Raw genomic sequence first — 23,429 nt, 5'->3', positions numbered from 1 at the left:
CATCGCCCTCAACTCCGGCGCCAAGGTCTTCATGGTAAGCATACACACGCGTGCAAACTTGGCTCTGGCTTGCGTACGTAAGGGTGAATGGATGGATGGATGAAGCACATGTGATGTGTCAACCGTTCTGAGCTGAGACGACAAGAAAAAAACATGGCAGGCTGACTTTGAGGACGTGCTGTCGCCAACGTGGGAGAACCTAATGCATGGGCAGGTCAACCTGCGGGGCGCCATGGCTGGCACCATCAGCTTCCGCGATGTGGCGCACGGGCGGGAGTACAAGCTCAACGACCGAACCGCTAAGCTCTTCATCCGCCCCGCGACTGGCACCTCCCCGAGGCGCACATCCTCATCTCCGTACGCTAGTGTGCTCCAGCGCTGGTCGCCCATAGCCACATGCACGAGCTATGCGCGGACGGAAGGTGACGGAGCTGGCCATGGCGCTGCTGGCATCTGGCGGAGCTGTGCGCATGCGCAGACGGGCGCGTGGCGGTTTCCTGCCGGCGAGCTGCAAGGTGGTGGCGCAGCGGCGGGAGTTCTGCGCGAGACCACCGTGCATGTGCTGGAGGTGTGCCTCCTGGGTGCCGACATCGCAGCCGCCATCCCCGGCGCAGGGCGTGTCCGAGACTGCTGCGCCAGACGCAGATGCGCAGCAGCAGCACCTCCTACTGCGCCAGCTCGTCATTAAGCTCCCGGGGACGAGCGCTGTCTCCGACAGCCCTCCCTGGCGACCCTCCCCACGTCGTCTCCCGCAACCCACCTCGTGCTCGCGTGTAGGCGAATTCGTGGCGACGCCCGTAGCAGCAGCGGATGGCGGCCCACGCCACCTCGACGCCAGACGGCATGGAATCAAGATGGACCGAGCCGAAGCCAATCCCTGGCCCCGCCGTTGCCGTTGCTACTCCCGCTGGTGCCCGTGGCCTTCTGGTGGCTACCGGTGGGCTGGAGCGGCGCAGGGCGTGGCATGCGCGTCGCGGAGGAGCGGTTCGCGCGTGCTAGTTGAGGTGCTTGTCGTGCTCATTGGGGTGCTCGCCGAGGTGCTCGCCGTGATCGTTCGGGGTGCTCGCTGAGGAGCTCACCGTGCTCGTTGGGGTGCCCGCCAAGGTGCTCGCCCTGATCGTTGAGGTGCTTGCTGACATCCTGTTGCCCCCGCGCGGGGCCTCCTGGTATGGATGTCGCATTGCTGCCGAAGATGAAGCTGTGCTGCCGAGCTCGCCGAGGTGCCGTGCTGCTGTGTTCGGCAGTTCCTCCTCCCAATGCAGCCGAAGGCTGGGCTCGCATGGTAGTTCCTCCTCCCAACTGCAGTGAGCTCGCACGGCGGGGCCGGACGGCATGGCCAGCGAGAAGACCTCCCTCTGCCGCGCGTGCTCGTCGGGGTGCTGCACACCCACCGCGCGAGGGAGTAGCGCCCGCCCTGCCGTAGAGAGAGGAGGCGTCGGCGGAGTGGCTGTGAGGATGGAGAGGGAGGGGTTGACTCGATGACGCGTGGGCCCCACATGTCATTGAAATGGTCAAAACCGCTTCACATTGGACAAACACAGCCTTATCCGTGCCCAGGTGCTAAAAGTAAAAGGTTTTGACAGTTGTGATACTAGTATTAGACGATTTTGTACTTGAAGGTTAAAATTAGACGAACCCAATAGTTGAGGGGTAAAAGTAGACTTAATCCAATTTAATGGCGGGATGGTTGAGGAAAATATTCGGCATGGCCCACTAGAATGTGGAGCAATTCTTGGGGCTCGGGCCTATCCTTGGTACAACTCGATTTTCGAGCCCAGCCCATCGTCCAACCACAACCAAACCAATGCCCGTACCGCGAGGCAGTGACGACCAGTCCACAGTCCACGCTTCTCCTCCCCCGGTCCACCTCCACCGGCACCCCGCCCGCCCTCCGTTCCCGATCCGCCCGCCGCCGCCCATGTCGGGCCGCCACGCGCCGCACCTCCGGCTGGCCGTGCCGCCGCGGCTCGCCGCGCACCCCTCCTCCGCTTCCCCTCCACGCCGCTCCCCACCCCGTCGAAAGCCCGCGGCCTACCCTACTCCGCCGCCGCCTCGCCGTCCTCCCCCTACGCCGCCGCGCTCCTCCGCCTGCTCGTGCTGCACGCGCTCTTCCTGCTCGCGCCCGCCGTGCGCGCGCTCCCCTCCCTGGCCCACGCGCTCGCGCTTTCCCCGCCGCTCGCGCTGCTCTCGGCCGCCGCGCTCCTCCTCCTCCACTTCGCCGCCGCGTCCCGGAAGACCCACCACCAGCCTCACCACCCGTTCCCGGGGATCCCCGCTCTCCTCCGCCCGGCCTTCCTCCTCGCGCTCTCTATCATCCTCCGGCTCGTGGCCCTCCACTTCATCCCCTCCCCGGGCCTCCTCGTCCTCGCGGACTCCGCCGGCTCCCTGCTCGCCCGCGCCCTGCGCCGGCCCTCCCGCCGCCGAGTCCTCTCCGTCGCCGTCGCCACCTTATCCCTTGTCTGTATCTCCCCTTACCCTTCCGTGATCCTCGCGGTCCCCTTCGCCTCTGGCTTCCTTTCCTCGGCCGAACAATCGGCCGCGGCGCGGCATGCCACACGCACTCGGCGCGCCCGCGCTGCGGCATTTGCTCTCGCTGCTGCCTTCCTCTCCGTGCCGGCGCTTGTGGGTCTCTCCTTTTTCGGTGGCAGCGATGCGGGCGACGCTCCTGACGCAGCAGTGCCGATTGCCCCGCTCTGGTGGCTGCTGCTTAACTCTGCCTTCTTCGGCATGGCTTTGGGGCGACGGCAGGAGCATGGCAGCGGCGGTGGTAGGCCGAGTGTGGATTTTGCAATGACGTTCTTATGCACTCTTGTTCTAGAGCTGCTGTACTACCCAAAGCTGCCTTTACCAGGCTTCTTGATCTGTGGGTTCCTCTTGTGGATCGCCAGCAGGGAGCTGGCCCCTGCAGGATTCGTGAAGCTTGGAACCGAAGATGTCTCGGAGTCAGTTTTTGAGGCGGTCATGGGGCCAGTTAGGCATATCTTGAGTGAGCGGAAGTCGAGGAAGATTGCTGCATTTCTATTGATCAATACAGCCTACATGTTTGTGGAATTTGGCAGTGGGTTCATGAGTGATAGTCTTGGGCTGATCTCTGATGCTTGCCATATGTTGTTTGATTGTGCTGCACTGGCAATTGGTCTCTATGCGTCCTATATCGCGAGATTGCCTGCCAATGGGATGTACAACTTTGGAAGGGGCAGGTTTGAGGTCCTGTCAGGGTATGTCAATGCAGTGTTCTTGGTTCTTGTTGGTGCACTGATTGTGTTGGAATCATTTGAGAGGATTCTTGAGCCCCGGGAAATATCAACTAGTAGTCTTTTGGCAGTTTCGATAGGTGGACTTGTCGTAAACATAATTGGATTGGTGTTCTTTCATGAGGAGCACCACCATGCTCATGGTGGTACCTGTTCTCACTCGCATTCACATTCACATCATGGCCATGAACATCACCAATGCCATGACCATGAAGATCACAAACATCACGATCATGATCATCATGGTGCTAATAATGTGAAGGCATGTTGTGATCACCATGGAGATGACAGCCATCGCCATGATCACCATGGCAATAGTAATAGCGAGGGCATTCGTAACAATATCATGGAGAACACCTGCAAGGAGAAGCATAGCCATAGCCATAGCCATGGCCATGGCCATGAGCATCATCACCATGAAAATTCAGAACATTGCCATCAGAGCAGAGATCATGATCATCAGAATTGCAACAGTATTAATTTTGAGCAACAGCTTCTTGACATTCCTCTTAGCAATATATCTTCTCATGACACAGAAGGTTACTCTTCAAAAGCAGGACTGAGACCATCAGATTCTGGAAACAGTAACAAGTTAGGACACCGGCATCACATTGATCACAACATGGAAGGAATCTTCTTGCATGTCCTAGCTGACACAATGGGAAGCGTTGGTGTTGTAATATCGACATTACTGATCAAGTACAAGGGATGGCTTATAGCCGATCCCATATGCTCAGTATTCATTTCACTAATGATTGTATCTTCTGTTCTTCCGCTGTTAAGGAATTCTGCTGAAATTCTGTTGCAGAGAGTCCCAAGGGGTCATGAAAAGGATTTGGCTGTAGCATTGGATGATGCTATGAAGATTGAAGGTGTCCTTGGAGTCAACAATGTTCATGTATGGAACTTAACTAATACTGACATTGTAGGCACTTTTCACCTACATGTATCAGCAGAAGCTGACAAGTCTTCCATAAGCAATAAAGCTTCACGGATATTTCAAGAAGCTGGGGTTCAAGATCTGACTATCGAGATTGAGTGTGTTAAAAGGTAGCAAGAGTTGTTGATAGTATGATAGGAGTTAACATAGAGAAGTTTTTTGGCACTCCATACAGGAGCCATCCGTTTGAAATGTATCATGGAAGAAATTGTTTTTTTTCCTAAATACGAATATGCATCTTGTCATTCAGGAATAGCATACTCTGTTGTAGGCTTGAAGCAATCAATTTTGAATCCAAATGATGTTTGGTGCAACAGAAAATCATAGCCCCATCCATCTGGTATTGTGCATATTCATGAATCTTACAACTCAATAGTGGTCCTATCATCCATTCATCCTATGGACCTGATAATGTATATTGTCCGAGACAAATATAACACTTCTTGCAACTTCTGTTTATTGCTGCACCAACATCTTTCTCTAACTGACCTCTAAAGAGATCATTTCACAACTTTCTGGCACCTGTTATTCACATTAGTGATTATCTGATGGTGAAGTAAATCACACAATTCCCTTTGTGTAGCTGTTCATAAATGGTTGTTACACTTGCAACCCAAAAGAAACCAGATATTTACTTTCATTTCGCTTAATTGATGCATCGATCAACAAACATTGAGCATCTCAGCTCCATTCAGTATTATTTGAAATCAATTATGTAGACTATATTATACATATTCACTCCAGCAGTTCAATGAAGTGGACAAATTACAAGTGAAACTATAGAGTACATATTCTAAACTCGATGTTCAATCTTGTGCTCTGAAAAAGGAAAACTAAATCAATGAGAGATCCTATGAGTGCTCTATGTATCTTTCCCCTGACAGAATGCTATATTCATGTATCTATACATAATTTTGTTTCTAAGGAAACCTCATGTACCCCTGTTCGCTTGTTGGTTTCAGCCAGTCCAAACCAGCCAGCCAATAGTATTTTTCTCTCACAACAAACCAGCACTAGCCAGCCCAAACCAGCCCAGAAACCAACCAGCAAACGGGCCGTTTGAGTGAAACAGTTTATTCCCTTTGGCGGTAATCTAAACCGGCTCCATATCTCCAAGCTTCCAGGTACCGTTTCCACTGATATTTGTCCCTTGGGGGCAAGGATTCCACCCAAGACCTTCAAAATGTTATGAAAATAGCAACCACGTCAGACTCTTAGATGGCACAAGTGGGAATTTTGATATTAGGGACATGTGACAACAGCTGTACCTCAGGACCGGATCAATAAAGGTAGAAAGGAATGTGTAGTAACCAAGCATCATAAAATGGCCTGACCACTCAAGGATGACTCCCAGTCCAACCTAGGAGAAAACAGAATAAATGACTACTCCCTCCGTTCCAAATTATAAGTCGCTTTGACTGTTTTGGTACATCTATTTTGCTATGCATGTAGATATAATAATATGTCTAAATACATAGTAAAATTGATGAACCAAAAAAGTCGAAGCGACTTATAATTTGGAACGGAGGGAGTAGCAAACTTCAACCTCATGAGGAAATTATGTCTTTTCAAAAGTCTACCTGCTTAAATATGGAAGGCAAAATTTGTGGTCGAGTGACCATTACTAGCCCCAAAGTTTTCACAAGCAGCATGTTCGTTTGCTCGTATACGATCGTGGATTACAAGTTGGAACAGTATTTTTTTCTCACACTAAACCAGCCAGCAGTAAATAATCCACGATCGTTTACGACGAAACGAACAGACTGTAGAGGTCCAAACTGTATTACATCCTACAAATGCACAGTTTCATAAGTGGAAGACAAGTATTTCTTTATGGATATAACAACGTGTAACATTCCTCGGTTTTAGTACAATGTCCAAGTAGCAACCTGTAGAAATGGCCGAAGTACTGAATCCCCTAGTTTCTGACATTGAAGAAAAGCAAAATTCATAAGATGAATACAATTAATAAATTATTGATGCAATGGTGTACTTTTAAGTATCTCAAGTTACCTGCATTGACTGAAAATTAGCAAAGAGAAGCTCATTGATAAAGGTTGGTGAAACATTGACATGTGGCCTTACTGACATTGCTCGTTGGAACAACCATGATGCACTTAAGTTTGGCTGCAATATCAAAACCGAATAAGCTTCCACTTCAAATTGTATAGAAAGGGATATGGCGTACACTAACCATGTAAGGGTTGAGCAGCTGCAAACTATGAGCATCCAGGAAATCTCCTTCAACTGCTTCACATATACCTTAACCCCAAAAGAAAAAAAAAATGAAGAACGTATGTGAAACCAAATGATAAAAAAACAGCACAAATAAAGGTATCCAAAATTCATCATCAATAAAGCGATACTACAGCTTAACATCCGAACTAGCATCTTAACATATGGGTCAAGTTTGTGTAGTTTCATGAAATGGATTCCAAAGGTCAGGTTTATGATAATTTCCTACATAAGTATATTATTATGTGTTTTACTCTAGTGCGCATTTCTAAACTCTGTTTCCTTAATGTTAGGTCAAAGATATTCAACAGTTATATATTAAGACAACAAAAATTCAACAGACAAACCACTAGACAAACGACCAAGATGTCTCATCAAGCTTCCAAAACCTCCAAAAGAAACAGGTGACTGTATTCCACTAGCATCACCAACCTGAAGCGCAAGGGCGTCAGTGATTAAGTATAGTTGCAGGTGCAGGAGCAATAAGGCTTCTGTTAAGAGAAATCACATGCCTGTAAGATACGGTCAAATGCAGCTGGCAAGGGGCTGAAATGGTGGAATTGTTTGTGTCAGATTTAGCACACTCAACTAAGAAAAGAAGTACCAATTACAGCATAATCAAAACTCAAAGACAGGCAAACTACATAATTCTGCAGATGCCTTGCAGATAATAGTCAGCAAAAAGCTAAATGTTGGGTCTTATCCCTCGCACGTTTATATACTAGTGTATACACAAAATACACTGCTCTCAGGTATCAAATGAACATCTATAAAGGGTCTCTGCATTTTTTTTTGAGGAATAAATAAGAGTGTCTGCATTCAAATATTCCATTGTAGTAACACAAAATGGCTGTTCTCTTTGTATAATATTTCTCATACATTTAGAGCAAACATGATGCAGAAACAATTTAACATGGATTGGCATGAGAAAAGGGGAAGGATGTAGGCTATACCTATCCCGATAAGTTGGGAAAATTCCAAATATAACTCTCCTTATATCCAAATTTTCAAGAACCACATCCTACAAAGAACACAATAAATAAATATGATAACATTAGTATGTAAATGAAGACGACGATAATATATATCAAATTCATGACCACGTTTTCCAAATTTTAATTGATTAATTCGATGGTTTCCAACATTTTAGCTTACATATGCTATCATTAGAGCATATGCGAGCAATCACAAAATGACACTAACCTATAAAATAGATAAGGGAACTTCCATGGACACATCAGACTTTTGTTGTAAAATCAAAGCCAACAGGGCCCATTGTTGTGGAGAACTATCAGAATAAGAAACAAGAAGAATTCTTAACAACATCATATTTGACACCTAAGAGAAAACGAAGGCACCGCCCAAATGTCGTTTCTTTCTGTGGTTGGTTGCTCATAATAGATGTTGGATAGCGGATCGCTTAGCTCGCCGGGGTCTCCCTCACCCTGAGCGCTGTCCTTTGTGTGACCAAGCAGCAGAAACTATTGATCATTTCCTTATTCTCTGTGTCTTCACAAGAGAATTCTGGTTCCGTTTCTTGTCACAAGTTAGCCTGCAATCCCTCTCCCCTCAGCCCACTGATCTCTCATTTTTTGATTGGTGGGATAGAGTGAGTAGTGCTACTAGTGACATAATTTTGCAAGGAATCAATTCTCTCATAATTCTTGGGGCATGGACTGTATAGACTCATCGCAACAGGTGTGTTTTTGATGGAGCAGCCCCTGATATTGCAAGAGCCCTGATCATTGCTGGAGAAGAGCAAAAACTTTGGTCGATGGCTGGGGCTCGATGAATTTCCCTCTTGAATGCCCCCCATTCAGAAAGTTAGGTTCCTAGTGCTGGTGTTGGTCGCCCTTTGATTCAGACATGGGCGCGCTTGTATCCTAAGGATCAGAGAGTTCAGTGGAGTTTGGCGTGAGTTGGTGTGAGTGTGGGGGGTTGCCTTTTTGGCTGGCCTGGGGTGTGTTGTATGGGTTCTTTCCCATTTTTACTTCTTAATATAATGATGCGCAACTCTCCTGCGTTTTTCGAGAAAAAGAAAAAAAAAGTGAAAACGAAGGCAGAACGATCAACATAAGTAGAACACAAGCCCCTGGCCTCATATGTTGTGCTTTTTATCCATGTACCAGATATTGTATGACTAATAATGCAACAAACTTTTGCTATGCACATTTTTAATCATGGATATATGGTGCAAAATGAATATATACAATGGCATGATGTATTCCATTACTTAGTAATTATACCAGCACTTATGCTGTTAGAAAAACCATCTTCCTTGATCAACTCATGCCTATTTGAGTATTGAACAAATTGTAGAAATGATATTCAGTTATACCCTATCTAAGTATGGACATAAACCAAGTTACTTATACAAATATTGTTGATTTGATAAAACAAACATGTTAATTTTAGAATGTTTAAATATGTAGAACACTGAGAACACCATTCACCTGGTAAGCAGGCATAAGATCCCAAAACACTTCCAAAAGTTCTTCTAGCTTTGGGCCCCCAAATTTCGGATCAACGTAAGTGAACATGTATGTAGTACGGTCATTATGACCAGAACCAGCAGGAAAGGCCTACAAGAAATGCTCAGATCAAAGAAGAAAAATAATATTAACATCAAAAGGATATTGAATCCCATGTGATTCAGTTTTAGAAGTTCATGAGATTAGCTTCTTTTTTTTTTTTTGCTAGTTCACAGGATACCTAATGTTCCAAAACAGGTGGTGACTGAGAATAACACAGAATAGATATCAGTTGTGATAGAAGCACTTCTATTTTTTTAAAGAAATCATGATTCATGCTGTATGTTATAGAGGCAAAGAACAATAGTATGAAGAACATGCTCAAGTTCAGATATCTTTGTGTTAAAAGTTCCGAGTGAAATGGAAACAATTACCTCCTAAAAGAGCTGTACTCCTGAATTCCCAGCTCTTTTTACTGACGAGCTACTGAAAATAATATCACTTGTATTTTTTTCAAATCCATGAGCGCAAGCACCAACAAGAAGGCACATTCCATCTGGTTTTCTACCAGACCGGATCTTGGACAAGGACAGAAGAGTCGTAACTAACTTGTAGATGGAATCAGGAAATGGCTACAATGGTAAGATGGATATACTACTAATAGAAGCAAATCAGATTCAGGCACACTGTTCAATGATCCCAAAACTTAGATGAAATGAATCTCATGACTATTTTAGATTTTCCTATGGAAGCTTGAAACACTTAGGCAAATGATATTTCTGATTTGTGCTTGTGCAAAAGCTTCTCTTGTAATTAAGTAACAAAAACAAAGTTCCATTTCCAAGTTTTATCTTTGATGTACAGAGCTGTAATTCAATAAAAACTTTGCTCCAAAGCTACTTCTGTACTGTAAGCACGGAACTTGGTTTGCAAAGGATGGCACATGGCAGCCCAAATATGCTTAACCACTCCTGGTATACTGCTGAACTTGTCATACTGTTCAAGCTCAGCAACTATTCAGGGTGCATCAATGAAATTAAACAGCATGGCACAAGAATGAATTAGGGTGACAACAAAACCTTATAGGCATCAGCATATGCTAACTTGTATAACTGGAATATAACACTTGGAAACTACCATTACTATACTAAGTGGAAGATTTTATGCCATGAGTCTCATGTGCACAAATATGGTGACAGGGGACCATACCATAAAACTAAAGCAGTTTTGAGAGGTGTGGTTACCAGTTGCCACTACCAACAGATTTCTAATTTCAACAAGTTGGAGATATAAAGACCAGTAACTGCCACAGTAAGTTATCAACTACTACCATTTAGCACCCTACATTATCAGGTATCTGCAGATTGCCTTCTGTAATATGGCTAAGGTTTTTTTTTTTGAACGCAAATGGCAAGAGCTCTGCTCTTCAATTACGTTAGGAAAGAAGAGTTTCGAACAGTCGAATATGGCTAAGTTATGATGTGACTTTGAATACCTGCCGTACTATTGGAGAAAAATTGCCCATAGCATCAACAACAAGTCGGCAAGACAAGGAATCACCATCACTCAGTTTCAGTACCTGAAAAAATAACATGGAATGTTCTCCTTGTTTGGAAATATGCAATATCTAATGCCAAAACGACACAAACAATATTTACTGATCTAACCTCTTAATAAATAGATTTTGAAAAAAAATGGAAAAAATATACCTAATAATTAGAATGATTTCTTTAACAACATACTCCATCCATCCCACAAAGAGAGTTTACCCCTACAAAAAGTTAGCCTATGGAGCCTTTCTTTGTGGGTTGGCTTAAAAAGTACCTAGGTGGGATACACATGTTTGCCTATTGTGACATTCTTTGTGGGACAAAATTTGAATGCTATAATGACACTCTTTACGGGACAAACGGATTATGTGCTTATTATATCAGTCAAGCACAGAATTATATTTCCAAAATCAGATATGAAGACAATGCAAGACAATCTATTTATTTGTAAATTCTTATGACAAAAGACTAACAGAATTTAGCAATCTCCATAGTCCATTGAAACAGTTTTACTATGGCCAGGGGTACAAAATATAATTTTGCTTACAGCGAGATCATCATAGACATAAATGCTTGATAGACTTTTCCCCTCAAATATTGCTCCTCCTGAAGAAACAAAGCATTCTTTCATGTTCTCAACAAGTTTAGCAGGCCTGAAAAGGTAAATGAAACATAAACTGATACATGAGCTAAATTATTGTTTTATTTATGTTAAGAGATCTTTCTTGCTGCCAGATATACATAGGACACTATACTATAGGTAGGCATCACTGTTAATATTATTACCATACTACCATATACCAAGCTCTCTTTTTGCTAAGATGACTTTTCATCATGAAATAGAATTAAATTATATTCCTAGTTCCTCCATAAAGATGTTAGATATCTATTGACTTAAAATATTAAAGAAAGACAAGGAATTGACCTTGCATGAAGGCCTCTATAAACAATAATGAGATACAGGTTAATCTTTTTGTAATTTTTGTCTCTTTAGACACTACATACTTTTATCTTTTTCTGTACTACTCCCTCTGTTCCAAACTGTAGTTCACTTTAGCTTTCTCCTAAATCACACTTTTCTAACTTTGACCAATTTTTAGAAGAATATATTTACATCTTCAAGTTCAGATAAATGCACTATGAAGACATATTTCATGGTGAATTTAATAAAATTAATTTGATGTTGTAGATATTGATGCATTTTTCTATAAACTTGGGTCAAAATAAGAGAAATTTGACTTAGAACAAAGCTAAAGTGAACTATAATTTGGAACAGAGAGAGTATTCCATATGTACAAAGGAAATGTTAACTCCACCATATTTATGTCCTATCATCTTGCATATTTCATAAACATCAAAATAATGCAGGCAGCATGCATTTTTTTCAGATCTTGCTACTGTCACCATACCAACTAACAAAAACTAATCTATATGCGGTGTCAGTAGATAACTTACGAAACACCAAGATTAAGAATGTTCTCCACCCTAATTTCACCTTTAACTTCAAATCCACATCTATTCTGCAGATTCAAAATTAAAAGAAATAAGTGAACTGGTTAGATAGCAAGGCATGATTTAACGATAATAAGATGCTCTGTAATTGACGTCAATTTGTGATCTGAAAGACCTTACAGGATTGAAATCACTTGAAATTATTTGTTCAAGGTCTGCTTCTGAAAGGATGCCAATCTCCACAATATCCATGAGCTCCTTTCTTGAAATATTCCACTCCTGTTCCCTCTGTTTAGCAGATATAGGTATATGTTTCATGGTTCAGTAAAATGTTCTTCGGATAACTCAGGAATAGCCATATAGGGTTGAATTACCCCTTTGATTATGTTTCTTTCGATAATTCAAATATACCTAATCTGCCACCACATACAATTACATCAATTATCTCTGAACCAGAACCAATATCAGAATCAGCCAACAGCCCTTCAACCCGAGTAACAACTTCAGGGACTTTGGAATCTGGATGCATGCATTTCCATTAGAATGTAATTAAAGAGAGATTCAAGCTTTCAGCTAAAACTATTTAAACTTATCCATCAAATAAAGTCAGAAGTTCTTTGGTACACTGGAAAGTCATAGTCTCAGATTTTCAGAAGTTAAGTGCTGAATACAAACACTACCAATCGTGCCCATCCTCTAGTGATTCATCAGACAAACAGAATATGTATGGTACGTTAGGCTCATGCTTGTGTGGACAAAATTTCTACGAAGAAGTGGTTTTCGGTAAAAACCTGTAAAGGCTTCCTATTGAGCAAACTAATTTTCATGTGTTAGAATTTAGGACAGCTTTCCACATGCAGCAGCAACAACAACATCAACATAGCCTTTAAGTCCCAAGCAAGTTGAGGTAGACTAGAGTTGAAACTCACCAAGAGTCCCAAGTCACGGTTCAGGCACTTCAATAGCTGTTTTCCAAGTACTCATATTCAAACATAGATCTCTAGGTATATCTCAAGCATTCAAATCTCTTTTTATTACCTCCCCCATGTCAATTTCGGTCTTCCTCTACCTCTCCTCGTATTATTAGCTTGGCTTAGGACTTCACAATGCACTGGTGCCTCTGAAGGTCTCCTTTAGACATGGCCAAACCACCTCAACCGATGTTGGACAAGCTTTTCTTCAATTGGTGCTACCTCTAGGCGATCACGTAAATCATCGTTCCGAACTCGGTCTATTCTTATGTGACCTCAAATCCATCGCAACATGCGTATTTCTGCAATACTCAGTTGTTGAACATGTCGAATCTTTGTAGGACAACATTCTGCTCCATACAACATAGCCGGTCTAATTGTCGTTCTATAGAACTTGCACATGATGAACCAAATTAGATTTTTCTGTGGCATTGTGTCTGTAAAAAACAGGGAGGCCAGCAAAACTCATTTCAAAATATATCTATCCGAGTATGAGACTTTGGTATGGTCGAAACAGGCTTCTCTTCCAATCTTAGTAGCAACAAGATCAGAAGCAGCAAATCCAGATAAACTGCTATATATGTAGTGTTTGACCATCTGACGCATACCTGCTTGAGATTCACAGATACTGGACCATATCTGGTCCAATCTTTTCAATGCATTATATGAGTAAGCCCCTCCAGCGCCCCCAACTTCTTCGCCAGCAGAGATCTTCTCCATTATCATCTACATGACTTAGTGATGTTAATTCATCATAAGATAAAATCAAGAGGAACCAAACAAAAACTAAAGCACGAGCAGTACGATAACTAAGTAGAATCTACTGTAGTCACAGTGCCCTGCAAATAGCAAAATACAGGAACGCTGAATCAAATAGCAAAAAATCCCACTATGTTAATGCTGAATTTGCATCCATACTCCATAAATTAGCATGTCACACAAAATTGATGTATTTAACTTTGACCTGGCCATGTGTCCACCAATTTGAGTGACATTTTTGCGTTTTGTGAAGTTTTACGGCGCTTGGGAAAAGGTAGAACCATCCATCTAAGATCGGAACTTAAGTTGTGGGCCGGAACCTGAAAATATGTGGGTCCGGAGCCAAAAATATAGGTCAAAAATTATTTACAAAACAAATTTAAAGGGTAGGATAGTACTTACAAAACAAAGATACGCTCATCTCTAACTAATGTTTCGCAAGCCTCGTCTTGCATCATCGTCTACCTCCCGATCTCTCCAAGTCTTCGTCAAACAAAACACAACGCCACGCATGGAGAGCAAAGTCCGACAGCAGGGGGACTCGCCGGCAGGGAAGCCTGTGCGCACGGCGAGTGCACCCGCTAGAGGACTGCTGTGCCTAACGCACTAGGAGAGGGAGGTCCCTGCGGGGCCAGGCCACCGGAAACCGCACGCGGTGGGGAGCACCCGCCCACAGCGAGTATAAGTGGTCGCCGCGCCGCCAGCAAGTCGAGAGGGAGTGAGACACGGGAGAGGATAGGGATGAGAGAGGGCACGCATTGCGGGAGAAGAAGTAAATAGAGTGCGCTCTGGACCTAGGAATTGGGCTTCCTAATCTTTGAGAAACTCGGCCAAGGCAACGTAACGGAGAGACACTGACGCCTCGCTGGAATCAGCGCCAATGCACTAAAGTGCCAAATACATGCATCCAGCAAGTCCCCTTGGCTTGAAGTTCAGGCGCTGTGGAGACAGGAGAGCATGGCCGAGGTGGAGCAAGACAGGCCTGAAGCAAGATGCAGACAGGGCCGCAGCAAGGCCGAGCATGCCGGAGGCGGAGTACATGACAGGTTGCAGCATACGGTTGGGATGTAGTCACGCGGATCCATTCGAAATTAGTGCTCCCAAACAGGCCGGCGCCGTCGGCACCGGTGAGCCCCCTGCAGGCTTCAGGCGGCCGCGAGCCCTTCCCTAGATCCATGATGCTCTCAGTTCGTCGTCCGAGAGAGGGAGAAAGAAAGAAGATGTCAGGCAAACTTAGGACACATTGGAATGACCAAATTACCCTTAATTACTTTTAATTAATAAGAAAAAAAAATCCATGAAGAGGCCCAAGTACCGTAACAAACCTCGTTTGTTTTATCAACTTATATGTAATACTGTGCCACACGGGCTCTATTATTGTAGGTCTACTGCTCAGTACTCTCTCAGTTCAGTAAGACTGTCTCTATCCAGCACGACCCAAAATACAAAACTCATTTATCTCGTCTTTTAGGTAGCGCCATAGGTAAATGGTTCAATATTTATTTTTTATCTTCTCAAACAATAAGACCTAAAAAATAACCATTTCTGCAAATAGATCTCTAGCAGAGAGGATACTTAGATTTAGGTTAGGCCTCTCCTGTCATCTAAAATAGGTCTTCCATATAACTACTCTGTTGTAGGTTATAGGTATTATGTTGAAGACATATTTTAGGTTTGGGTTGCGTAATAGGTCTCGACAGCTTAAGTGCTCGTTTAGTTCCCAAAAAGTGCTATAGTAGTCATCACATCGAATCTTACGATATGTGCATGGAGCATTAAATGTAGACGAAAAAAAACTAATTGAACAGTTTGGTTGAAAATTACGAGATGAACGTTTTGAATCTAATTAGTCTATGATTAAACACTAATTGCCAAATAAAAACGAAAGTGCTACCGTAACCAAATTTCTAAAATTCGCGAACTAAACACAGACTAAAAGAACTTATAGGATGCGTCTGGTACAGTGAAAAATGGCATATTAATTGCAGGTGTCTCTCACACCATGGCCTCCAATTTGAGCGCACAAATCTGGACAACCACGCCGCGTTTCAGACAACAATAATGCCGCGCACAAACAGTAAGACTAAGACCGGACGGCTGGGTGGACGGGGGGACCGCAGCAGCGCGCGCGGCCTCCCCAGCCGCTGCTCTGACGCGCAGGCGCGTGCGCCCGCCAGCGCCCCGGCGCGGCCACCGCGAGCGCGGGGCGGAGCTGCGGCGCTCAGGCGAAGAACAGGGGGAGGCATCGGGTGTGGGGCCGAGGATTTTGGACTGCGATCGATGGGAGTGAGAGGTGCAGGTGCCGCCGTGCCGGGACGAGAAGGAACGGGAAGGGGCGCTCGCTCTCAGTTGCGCGCTGCCACTCGACTCGCATCGTGGATTTGGGGAGACAAAAAAGTAAACGGCTAGGAAGTGCTGGGCTCGGAGCCTCCTCGGGTGGCCCGCGACGTGGCCTTCCCTCTTCCGCGGCTCCACGGGCCACCTTGGCCGGCTGGTCCAATCTCCAATCTGCTGCCGCAATGTTGTTAAAAAAAAATCGGATCCTCTAAATAGGATCAAAATAATTTAAATCATAGAATTAAAAAACAGAAATGCTATACAACACACATGTGTTTTAGCAAGAAAAAACACATGAATTTTTTCTCCCTCTCCCCCCTCTCTCGTTTTTTTCCATCGGGCTGTCCTGCTGCTGCTGTCCGATCTCGTGATCCGACGGCACGTACGCATGCTGTGCGGTTGTTTTCACGGCGTCATCGATCAGCAGGTGCGTGCCGAATCAATGGTGACACCGGAGTCGCAACAAAGGCTGCAGATTAATAGATGTCATCGACGGCACGTACGAATGGATCGTGGCCACGGAAGGACCGTGGCGAGCTGGCCGTCCCGTCACAGTGAGAGGTGTCGGTCATCAGCAGCTAGCCAACGCAAGTTTTTCTCCCCTCCCAGATTAATGCGGCAGAGCTCGATTAATGATAGCCAATTTGTCTTTTGTCCTTGCATAGAAAAAAATTGTTTCTTATAATTTATAGATTTATGATTTTGTGATTGTCTGGAGATAGAAGAAGGCTAGAGGTAGAAGAAGACTAAAGGTAGAAAGAGGATGGAGGCTGTTGAATCTTAATTCTATAGTGCAAAAAAATTCATGTGTTAAAACTGCATAAAACACATGTTGTTAGATAGACAGACTCATTAAAAAAAGCCCCTAAGTCAGGAACGTAAATTTTTTTACGATGAATTGTGATCTTGCCAGCTATGGTAGCAGACGCCGCCTTCAGTTGTTTGCTCAATCAAACAAATTGCTTGGACCGAGCCCTGCACTGAGCTGCTAAAAGCAAACTACAGTACAGTACCACTAAACAACAACAATCGATTATCAGCAACTGCATGACTTGCATTATCAGCCACAGGGGGGGGCTGTTGAGTAAACACAGTGCATTAACAACGGCTAAGCTGACCAAGTCAACACAACGACTGTTCTTTCTTCTTTGCTCCCTTACCAACAACTGCATGCCATGCCACACTGGCGACTACATCGAACAAAAACCGTTCCCCTAACAGCAAACACTGGCTCTAGTGCACTGTACACATCTGCTCTCACCACAGCAAGGGCTGATTCACCACAAAAGCAGCACATCTCCCCTTACCCATGGATGTTGGCACTCAAGAGTTGTCACCTCCTCTGCCTTTTTGATTCAGCCTGCAATTGGCAAGCAGCCAAAGGGGAACACACGTATATCAGCAAAACGGTGATAGAAAGCGAAGGATTTTTTTTTTGTGTCGTTCAATTAACAATATGTCCCGTGCGCCAGTGCCTACTAAAATTGTAGCAAATAAAATACATTTATATTGCTGTGTTAATCTAGTTACATAGGCTGGTTGGTGGCAGACACAGAAAATTATAGATTCACTGCCTCTTTTTTTTTCCTTTATGCGCACTATGGCTTAAAGGAAAAATAAACAGACTTGCTCTAGTATCAGTCCAATAATCAACCACACCTACGCCAAGGATCTTATTGGCAGCTACTGTGGCTATATTGGCAACTACTGTGGCTGTGCTTATCACTGTTTCTACGGTATCTTGAGTCTTGCATTCATAACAGAAGAAGCGGCTGCGGCTGTAAATAATGGATACCGAACATGCCCACGGTTTTGGTCCAGATTATGGAGTTAAATTGAATAGTGTTTATATTCATGAAGCACAAGCAACAGCAGCCTAGATATATAATCTTCTAAAAATAGCATGAAGCTCCAGTCCATGAAGGCTCAGAAATAAGCATAGTGAACGTTTTGGTGCAAATCATGGGGTAAAGTGTTGATTAGTGTCTGGATACATTAATATTCATGAGGAGCAAGCAACAGCAGCCTGGTTATCTAATAATCTAAAGCATCTTCAAAAAAAAAATGCATAAAGCGCCCATGAAAGCTTAGAAATAAGCATACATCGAAATTTTGGTAGAAATTAGGGAGTAAGGAATATTCATGATGTACAAGCAACAACCTACATATCTAAAGCATCTTCTAAAAATTGCATAAAAAACCAATCCATGAAGGCCTAGGAATAAGCATGCATCTGTGTTCCGGTAGAAATTATGGAGTAAGGTTGAATAATGTCTGAATACATCGACTTTCATGAGGCATAAGCGGCCTAGATATTTAAAACATCTTTCTCAAAGCTGCATGCATGGTACAAACCAAAGATTATGTTTCGGGTGATTTCATCAAAGCAAATAGAGAAATGAGAAATGCCTTCTTGAATGTTTGCTAAGTCATTACAACAGGACGAACATGAAATTGTTGGGAAACAATGGCAACATCTCAAAGAACACCAAAAAAAATTGAACCCAATAACCTAGAGACACAAAAGATTAAGATTAACTATTTGGAAAAAAAGAAAATACCTAAAAGTATATATAAAAAATAAACAATTAACTTACCTTGGGCTCAGAATTTGGTGAAGTGGCATATGCATTTGAAAGTCTCTTTGAACCATTTTCTTTCAAACAGTCTGAGCAAACAAAGTGATCTAGCTTTTTGGCCTGTTCAATGGTCATAGACATGCAAGATGGATGGAACCTGTGTATCATAGGACATGAACAAGGTAGGAACACAGTAACATATGTTAATAGAACAGTAATGGCAGCATAAAAGGTACAGAGAAAAGTAAATGTTTTAGATACAGAAAATTGATATCTTTAGGTTTATTTGCAAGTTCCTGAGTCCTGACACCTCAAATATCCTCTGGAAGGAAATCCAAACAGATTTTCAATTTTATTTAAAAAAGGTTAGGTGATATGACAAGCAATGTCAATGCATATTGCGTCAATAACATGCATGCCATGGTTTCAAAGGCGACTAGGCATCCACCGCATGGACGCCAAGGTGGTGCCTAGGCAACAAGGCACCACTGTTCCCCAAGGCAAGCTGGGTACACCTAGGCGATGCCTTTGAAACAGAGATGGATGCCGATTTTGCACTTCTATAGTTCTATTGTAACGAGCATATATGATTCCCATAGGATGACAGTTTTTTTATTCAAGTTAATGGCACCTAAACTCGTAAAGCACTACTGTCAGTGAAGATTCAAAACAAATGGGGCATAAACATCATGAATGAAACATGAAAAATCTACAGGTTGTAACAATTCTCTTAATATAGCTATAAAAATCTAAATATACTGGCAGTCTGGCACACAATCCTGAATCCTCTAGCACCCAATTGTATACAGTGTCATGTATAAGATTATGAATTTTAGATGAAATGGTGTTATCCTTCAAGACAAAAGCAAAAGTTCAATTCCTAAACTGTCCTATCTGGGATCATATAGGGCGAGAGATATTTTCCCTAGCATATACCGATTGGCTGTTTGGATTTGAGCATCTACCAATTGCAACCAACGAGCAGCTGGGCCATCAAAGTGCATTTTACCCAAAAACCCAAACAGAGTCGCCAACCCCATAGATAGTATTTCTCACAACACGCTTGTCCAATACACGGGTTCTCGCCGTTGAATTTGGGAAACTAGAGCTTAGGTAGGTGGTCAGTCGGATATTGCAGTGTGGACAATAGCAGGCGAACGCCAGACCATAACAGGACGAGAAGGGGAATTAGGAAGAGGAAGCGAGGACGTACCCTTAACCGGGACATGAATCCAGGTCGTGACGGCCCAAACCCAATATCCTGGTCATGTTGAACCGACACTGGGCCCATGGGGCGAGGTGGCTCAAATCCCGGTAGGTGAGCATGCAGCAGCCATGGAATGTGAACTCATCACCCCCGAGTGGTGCGAAATTTTGTCAAACACCATGCGGTCCCCAGTGCTTCGTCAGCTTGTCCACCTTGAGGTTCAGATCATCGACAACGACCTCCACTTCTAGGCACCAGGTGCCGAGATCCGTGGCGGCGGCTTCCAGGGCGGCGATGCGATCGCGCTCAGCATTGACGTGTTCAGAGCGATTGTTCTCTTGTAGTTCGATGGCGGCATCACAGTCGTCTCGGTAGCGCTCCAAATCGACTAAGCAACGCCCCCACTTGGCGTCATGCTCGGTGAAGCACCTAGCAAGCTCATCGATGATGGGCTTCGTATTGGGCTCCATCATGCCAGGAACAGGGGCGGAGCTGGACCGCGCGTCGAGGGTAGAGTAGGAGCTCATCGGGGCCGGCTGTGCTCGTTGGGGCCTGGGCAGAGCTAGACCTCGCTGGAGCTCACCGGGGCCGGCCACACTCTTCTTCCTCCCCTCCATTGTAGGCAAGCGCAGGTGAGCTCGGCCACTCGCGCTCCTTCCTCCCCTCCTCCAAGGCTCCGCCGACACTCCTTCCCTCCTCTGTCAGCGCTCCTTCCTCCCCTCCTCCACTGGACCTCGCCGGCGCCTAGCCCGCGCTCTCTTCCTCGTGCTCCTCATGCACGCCTTCAGAGCGCCCGTCCGCCATTTTTTGGGGCGAGTTGAGCCCAAATCTGAAGGGAATATTCCCTGGTGGATCTTCCTATCTCTAGATGACTCCAAACCAAACACAATACAAGGTGGGATATCCCACCTGGGACCATCCCATCCCTGGCCGCTACAGCTGGAGACCGCGGCTGCTCATAGCAGCGGCTAGGATAGTTGACATTTAGCGCTATGTGATCAAAGGTGCTAATAGCCGGATTTAGCGTGCGAAATCCGCTAATCAAGGTGTGATTTAGCACCGCTTACATTGTTGAGACTCGCCATTCCTCACAGGACATCCGTCGGAACGCTGCCAGCAGCGGGCTGAGACCTTCTCTACTGTCTGCTGCAGCTACAAGAGAACCTCCTTGTCCAGCATCATCCAATTCCAGCTCTCCACATTGGCGCACAACAGCAGCAGCAGCAGCCCCACTCGATGCTGGTTCCCCCCTCTGCACGCAGAAGCACCAAGCTCCGATCAGTGAGGTGCTCCGACCACTGGCAGGCAGTGCCTCTCATCCTCCGCTCGCCGCTTGCTGGCCCACCACCTCTGTGTCCCCAATCCCCTGTGATGTGTGCTCGAGCTCCTCCGCGATCTAGGAGAGGAGCACTGGTCCCTGCTGCGTCATGGCCATCTCACCCACAACGCTCTCCCCAAGTGCAGCCATGAGCATGTGCGATGGAGGGCGCAAAGTCCTCCCCGGCGCCAATAAAGCAGAGGCCGTTTTGCAGCAGAGAGTGAACAGTGGAAAGCAAGAGTGGCAGAGTACGGGCAAAACAGAGTTGGGCAAGGAAACAGGATAAGGGGGTGTTTGGTTTCTACAGGGCCGTCTAAAATTCCTGTCACATCGAATGTTTGGGCACATGCATGGAGTATTAAATATAGACTAATTACGAAACTAATTACATAACTTGCGACTAATTTACGAGACGAATCTTTTAAGCCTAATTAGTCCATGATTTGACAACAGCAGTGCTACAGTAAACATGTGCTAATGGACAGATTAATTAGGCTTAAAAAACAGTCTCGCAAATTAGCCTCCATCTATGTAATTGATTTGTAATTAATCTATATTTAATACTCTTTATTAGTATCTAAACATTCGATGTGACATAAATTTTAGGAGCGACTAAATAACCAAACACCCCCTAAAAGGTGTGAGTGTCAGTGAGAACTTGTGGACGAGATGGACTAAAGAGGTGGGTCTGGGTGGTGCGTTCAGCACTGTGTTGTAGCGGGTATAATAGCAGCGATTAGCAGCTATGGCGGCTCGGTGATGATGCCGCTACACTCAATATCTGGAGATTTAAAACATTGCTTTGTACAAGCACAGAATAGACGACGGAACAAAGGTAAATATCAGTGAAATGTAAATTGCAAATCATGGAGACAAATGTACCAGTCCTTGCAAGCGTCGCACTGCACCATGAGGTCATCGGGGTTGTATGGCATCTCACATTTGCAATACCTGAGAGAAAATACAGACACCCAAATTATCACAAGCAGGCTCAAAATGCATGCACAGAAAAGGAACAGTCAACAATGAAAGGATCGAGGAGCTTCGTACACTGCCACGCGGTCAGGGATGAACGAACCGGTGGCCGCCTTGTACTCGAATCGGCAGAAGAAGTCCTCAGGCCCGACATTGTCAAGCTTGGTGTAGTTCTTGAAAGAGTGGACAACACACTTCCCCTCAATGGTGTGTGCGCTCTGCAGGTCGAAATGGTCGGAGAGGAATAGCTCCTTGGCGCCGTGGAACTGCCGGCGGCCGCCCTTGGACTCCTCGGGGCGGTAGTACCAGCGCACCCGCACCCGTACGCTGCCGCGCCCGTCGGCCTCCATCTTCTCCACCCGCGCCACATACGGCTGGTTGTCCGAGTCCGACGCCCGCATCAGCACGCAGTCGCCCACTTCCCGGCACAGACATTGCAGCAGCATCAGATACCTCTCACGGGAAAAACAGATACAGCCGGATCGGGGGTGCGGGAAATTACCATGGACGACCTTGTTGGTGCCGCGGACGGTGTACGAATCCACGTCCTTCTTTCCCTGCTTCGTCTTCGCCATGGCCGTGGAGCGAGGACCGATTTGGAGGGGTAGAAACCCTAGCAAGAGGAGAAACAGAAACCCTAGCAAGAGGAGAAAAGGGGAGCCGAGAAAGAGTGGTTGCTGCTGCGGGCGGAGCGGGGAGAAGGAAGAAAGCAGTTTAGGGGAGCTAGGGGAAATCCACTCCCAACCTCAACTTTTTTTTTTTCTCTGAACTTTACTAGAGCGTGCGCGTGCAAAAAAAAAAAAAAAAAAAAATCCAATTTCCTCCTACACACTCCAATTTAAAAAAGAAATTATCTTGGTTGCCAAAAAAAGAAAAGAAAAAAAAACAGACCCTAACTCTGACGCCCTCACCCCTGCCGCCGGCCACTGCCCCACCGTAGACGCTAGGGTTCATCGGAGCTTTGGCGAGCTAAGGTCGGTTGCAAAAAAAGGGGAAAAACATACCCTAACTCCGACGCCCTCGCCACCGCCGCCCCACCACAGGTGCTAGGGTTCTAGCGCCTCTTCCCTCTCCTCCCACCGCCACCATCTTCTCCGGCTCCAGCGAGCTCGCCCACCTCCATCTTCTCCAGCTCGAGCGAGCCTCCCTCGCCTCGACCTGGTCCGAAATCGCCCCTGTCGCTGCCAACTCCCCTAAACTGCTCATCGACCATCCCCGCCGTCTTGCCTACCTGCCTCTCCCGGCCGGCCATTTTATAGTCCACCGGAGTTGGGGAAGATAGGGGAGAGCTCGCCGGAACCCTACAAAGAGATGAGAGAGGAGAAAGAGGAGGAGGATGAAGAGGAGGAGAAGGAGAGGCCTACCTGCCGTGCGGATCTGG

The 23,429-nt window shown here is 45.5% G+C and overlaps 1 protein-coding gene and 2 pseudogenes across 1 annotated transcript; 1 reads left to right on the top strand and 2 right to left on the bottom strand.

Moving 5' to 3' along the window:
- Positions 1-1,845: 1,845 nt before the first annotated feature.
- LOC136500883 (uncharacterized) lies at positions 1,846-4,567 on the top strand (annotated as a pseudogene).
- A 243-nt stretch (positions 4,568-4,810) lies between these two features.
- Positions 4,811-14,980, bottom strand: LOC136500349 (uncharacterized; annotated as a pseudogene).
- Positions 14,981-16,932: 1,952 nt separating this feature from the next.
- Positions 16,933-22,779, bottom strand: LOC136501258 (chromatin remodeling protein EBS-like). The gene is made up of 5 exons (XM_066496758.1): positions 22,551-22,779; positions 22,124-22,466; positions 21,956-22,024; positions 18,567-18,705; positions 16,933-17,329 (listed from the first exon to the last, which is right to left on the bottom strand). The coding sequence occupies exons 1-5, from the start codon at positions 22,621-22,623 to the stop codon at positions 17,303-17,305; spliced, it is 651 nt and encodes a 216-aa protein (XP_066352855.1). The 5' UTR covers positions 22,624-22,779; the 3' UTR covers positions 16,933-17,302.
- Between the last annotated feature and the right edge of the window lie 650 nt (positions 22,780-23,429).

This window comes from Miscanthus floridulus, chromosome 13 (genome assembly GCF_019320115.1).
Source record: "Miscanthus floridulus cultivar M001 chromosome 13, ASM1932011v1, whole genome shotgun sequence".
NCBI lineage: Eukaryota > Viridiplantae > Streptophyta > Magnoliopsida > Poales > Poaceae > Miscanthus > Miscanthus floridulus.
The sequence above is the reverse complement of the archived record's forward strand: the minus strand, read 5'-3'. Positions and strand labels throughout refer to the sequence as shown.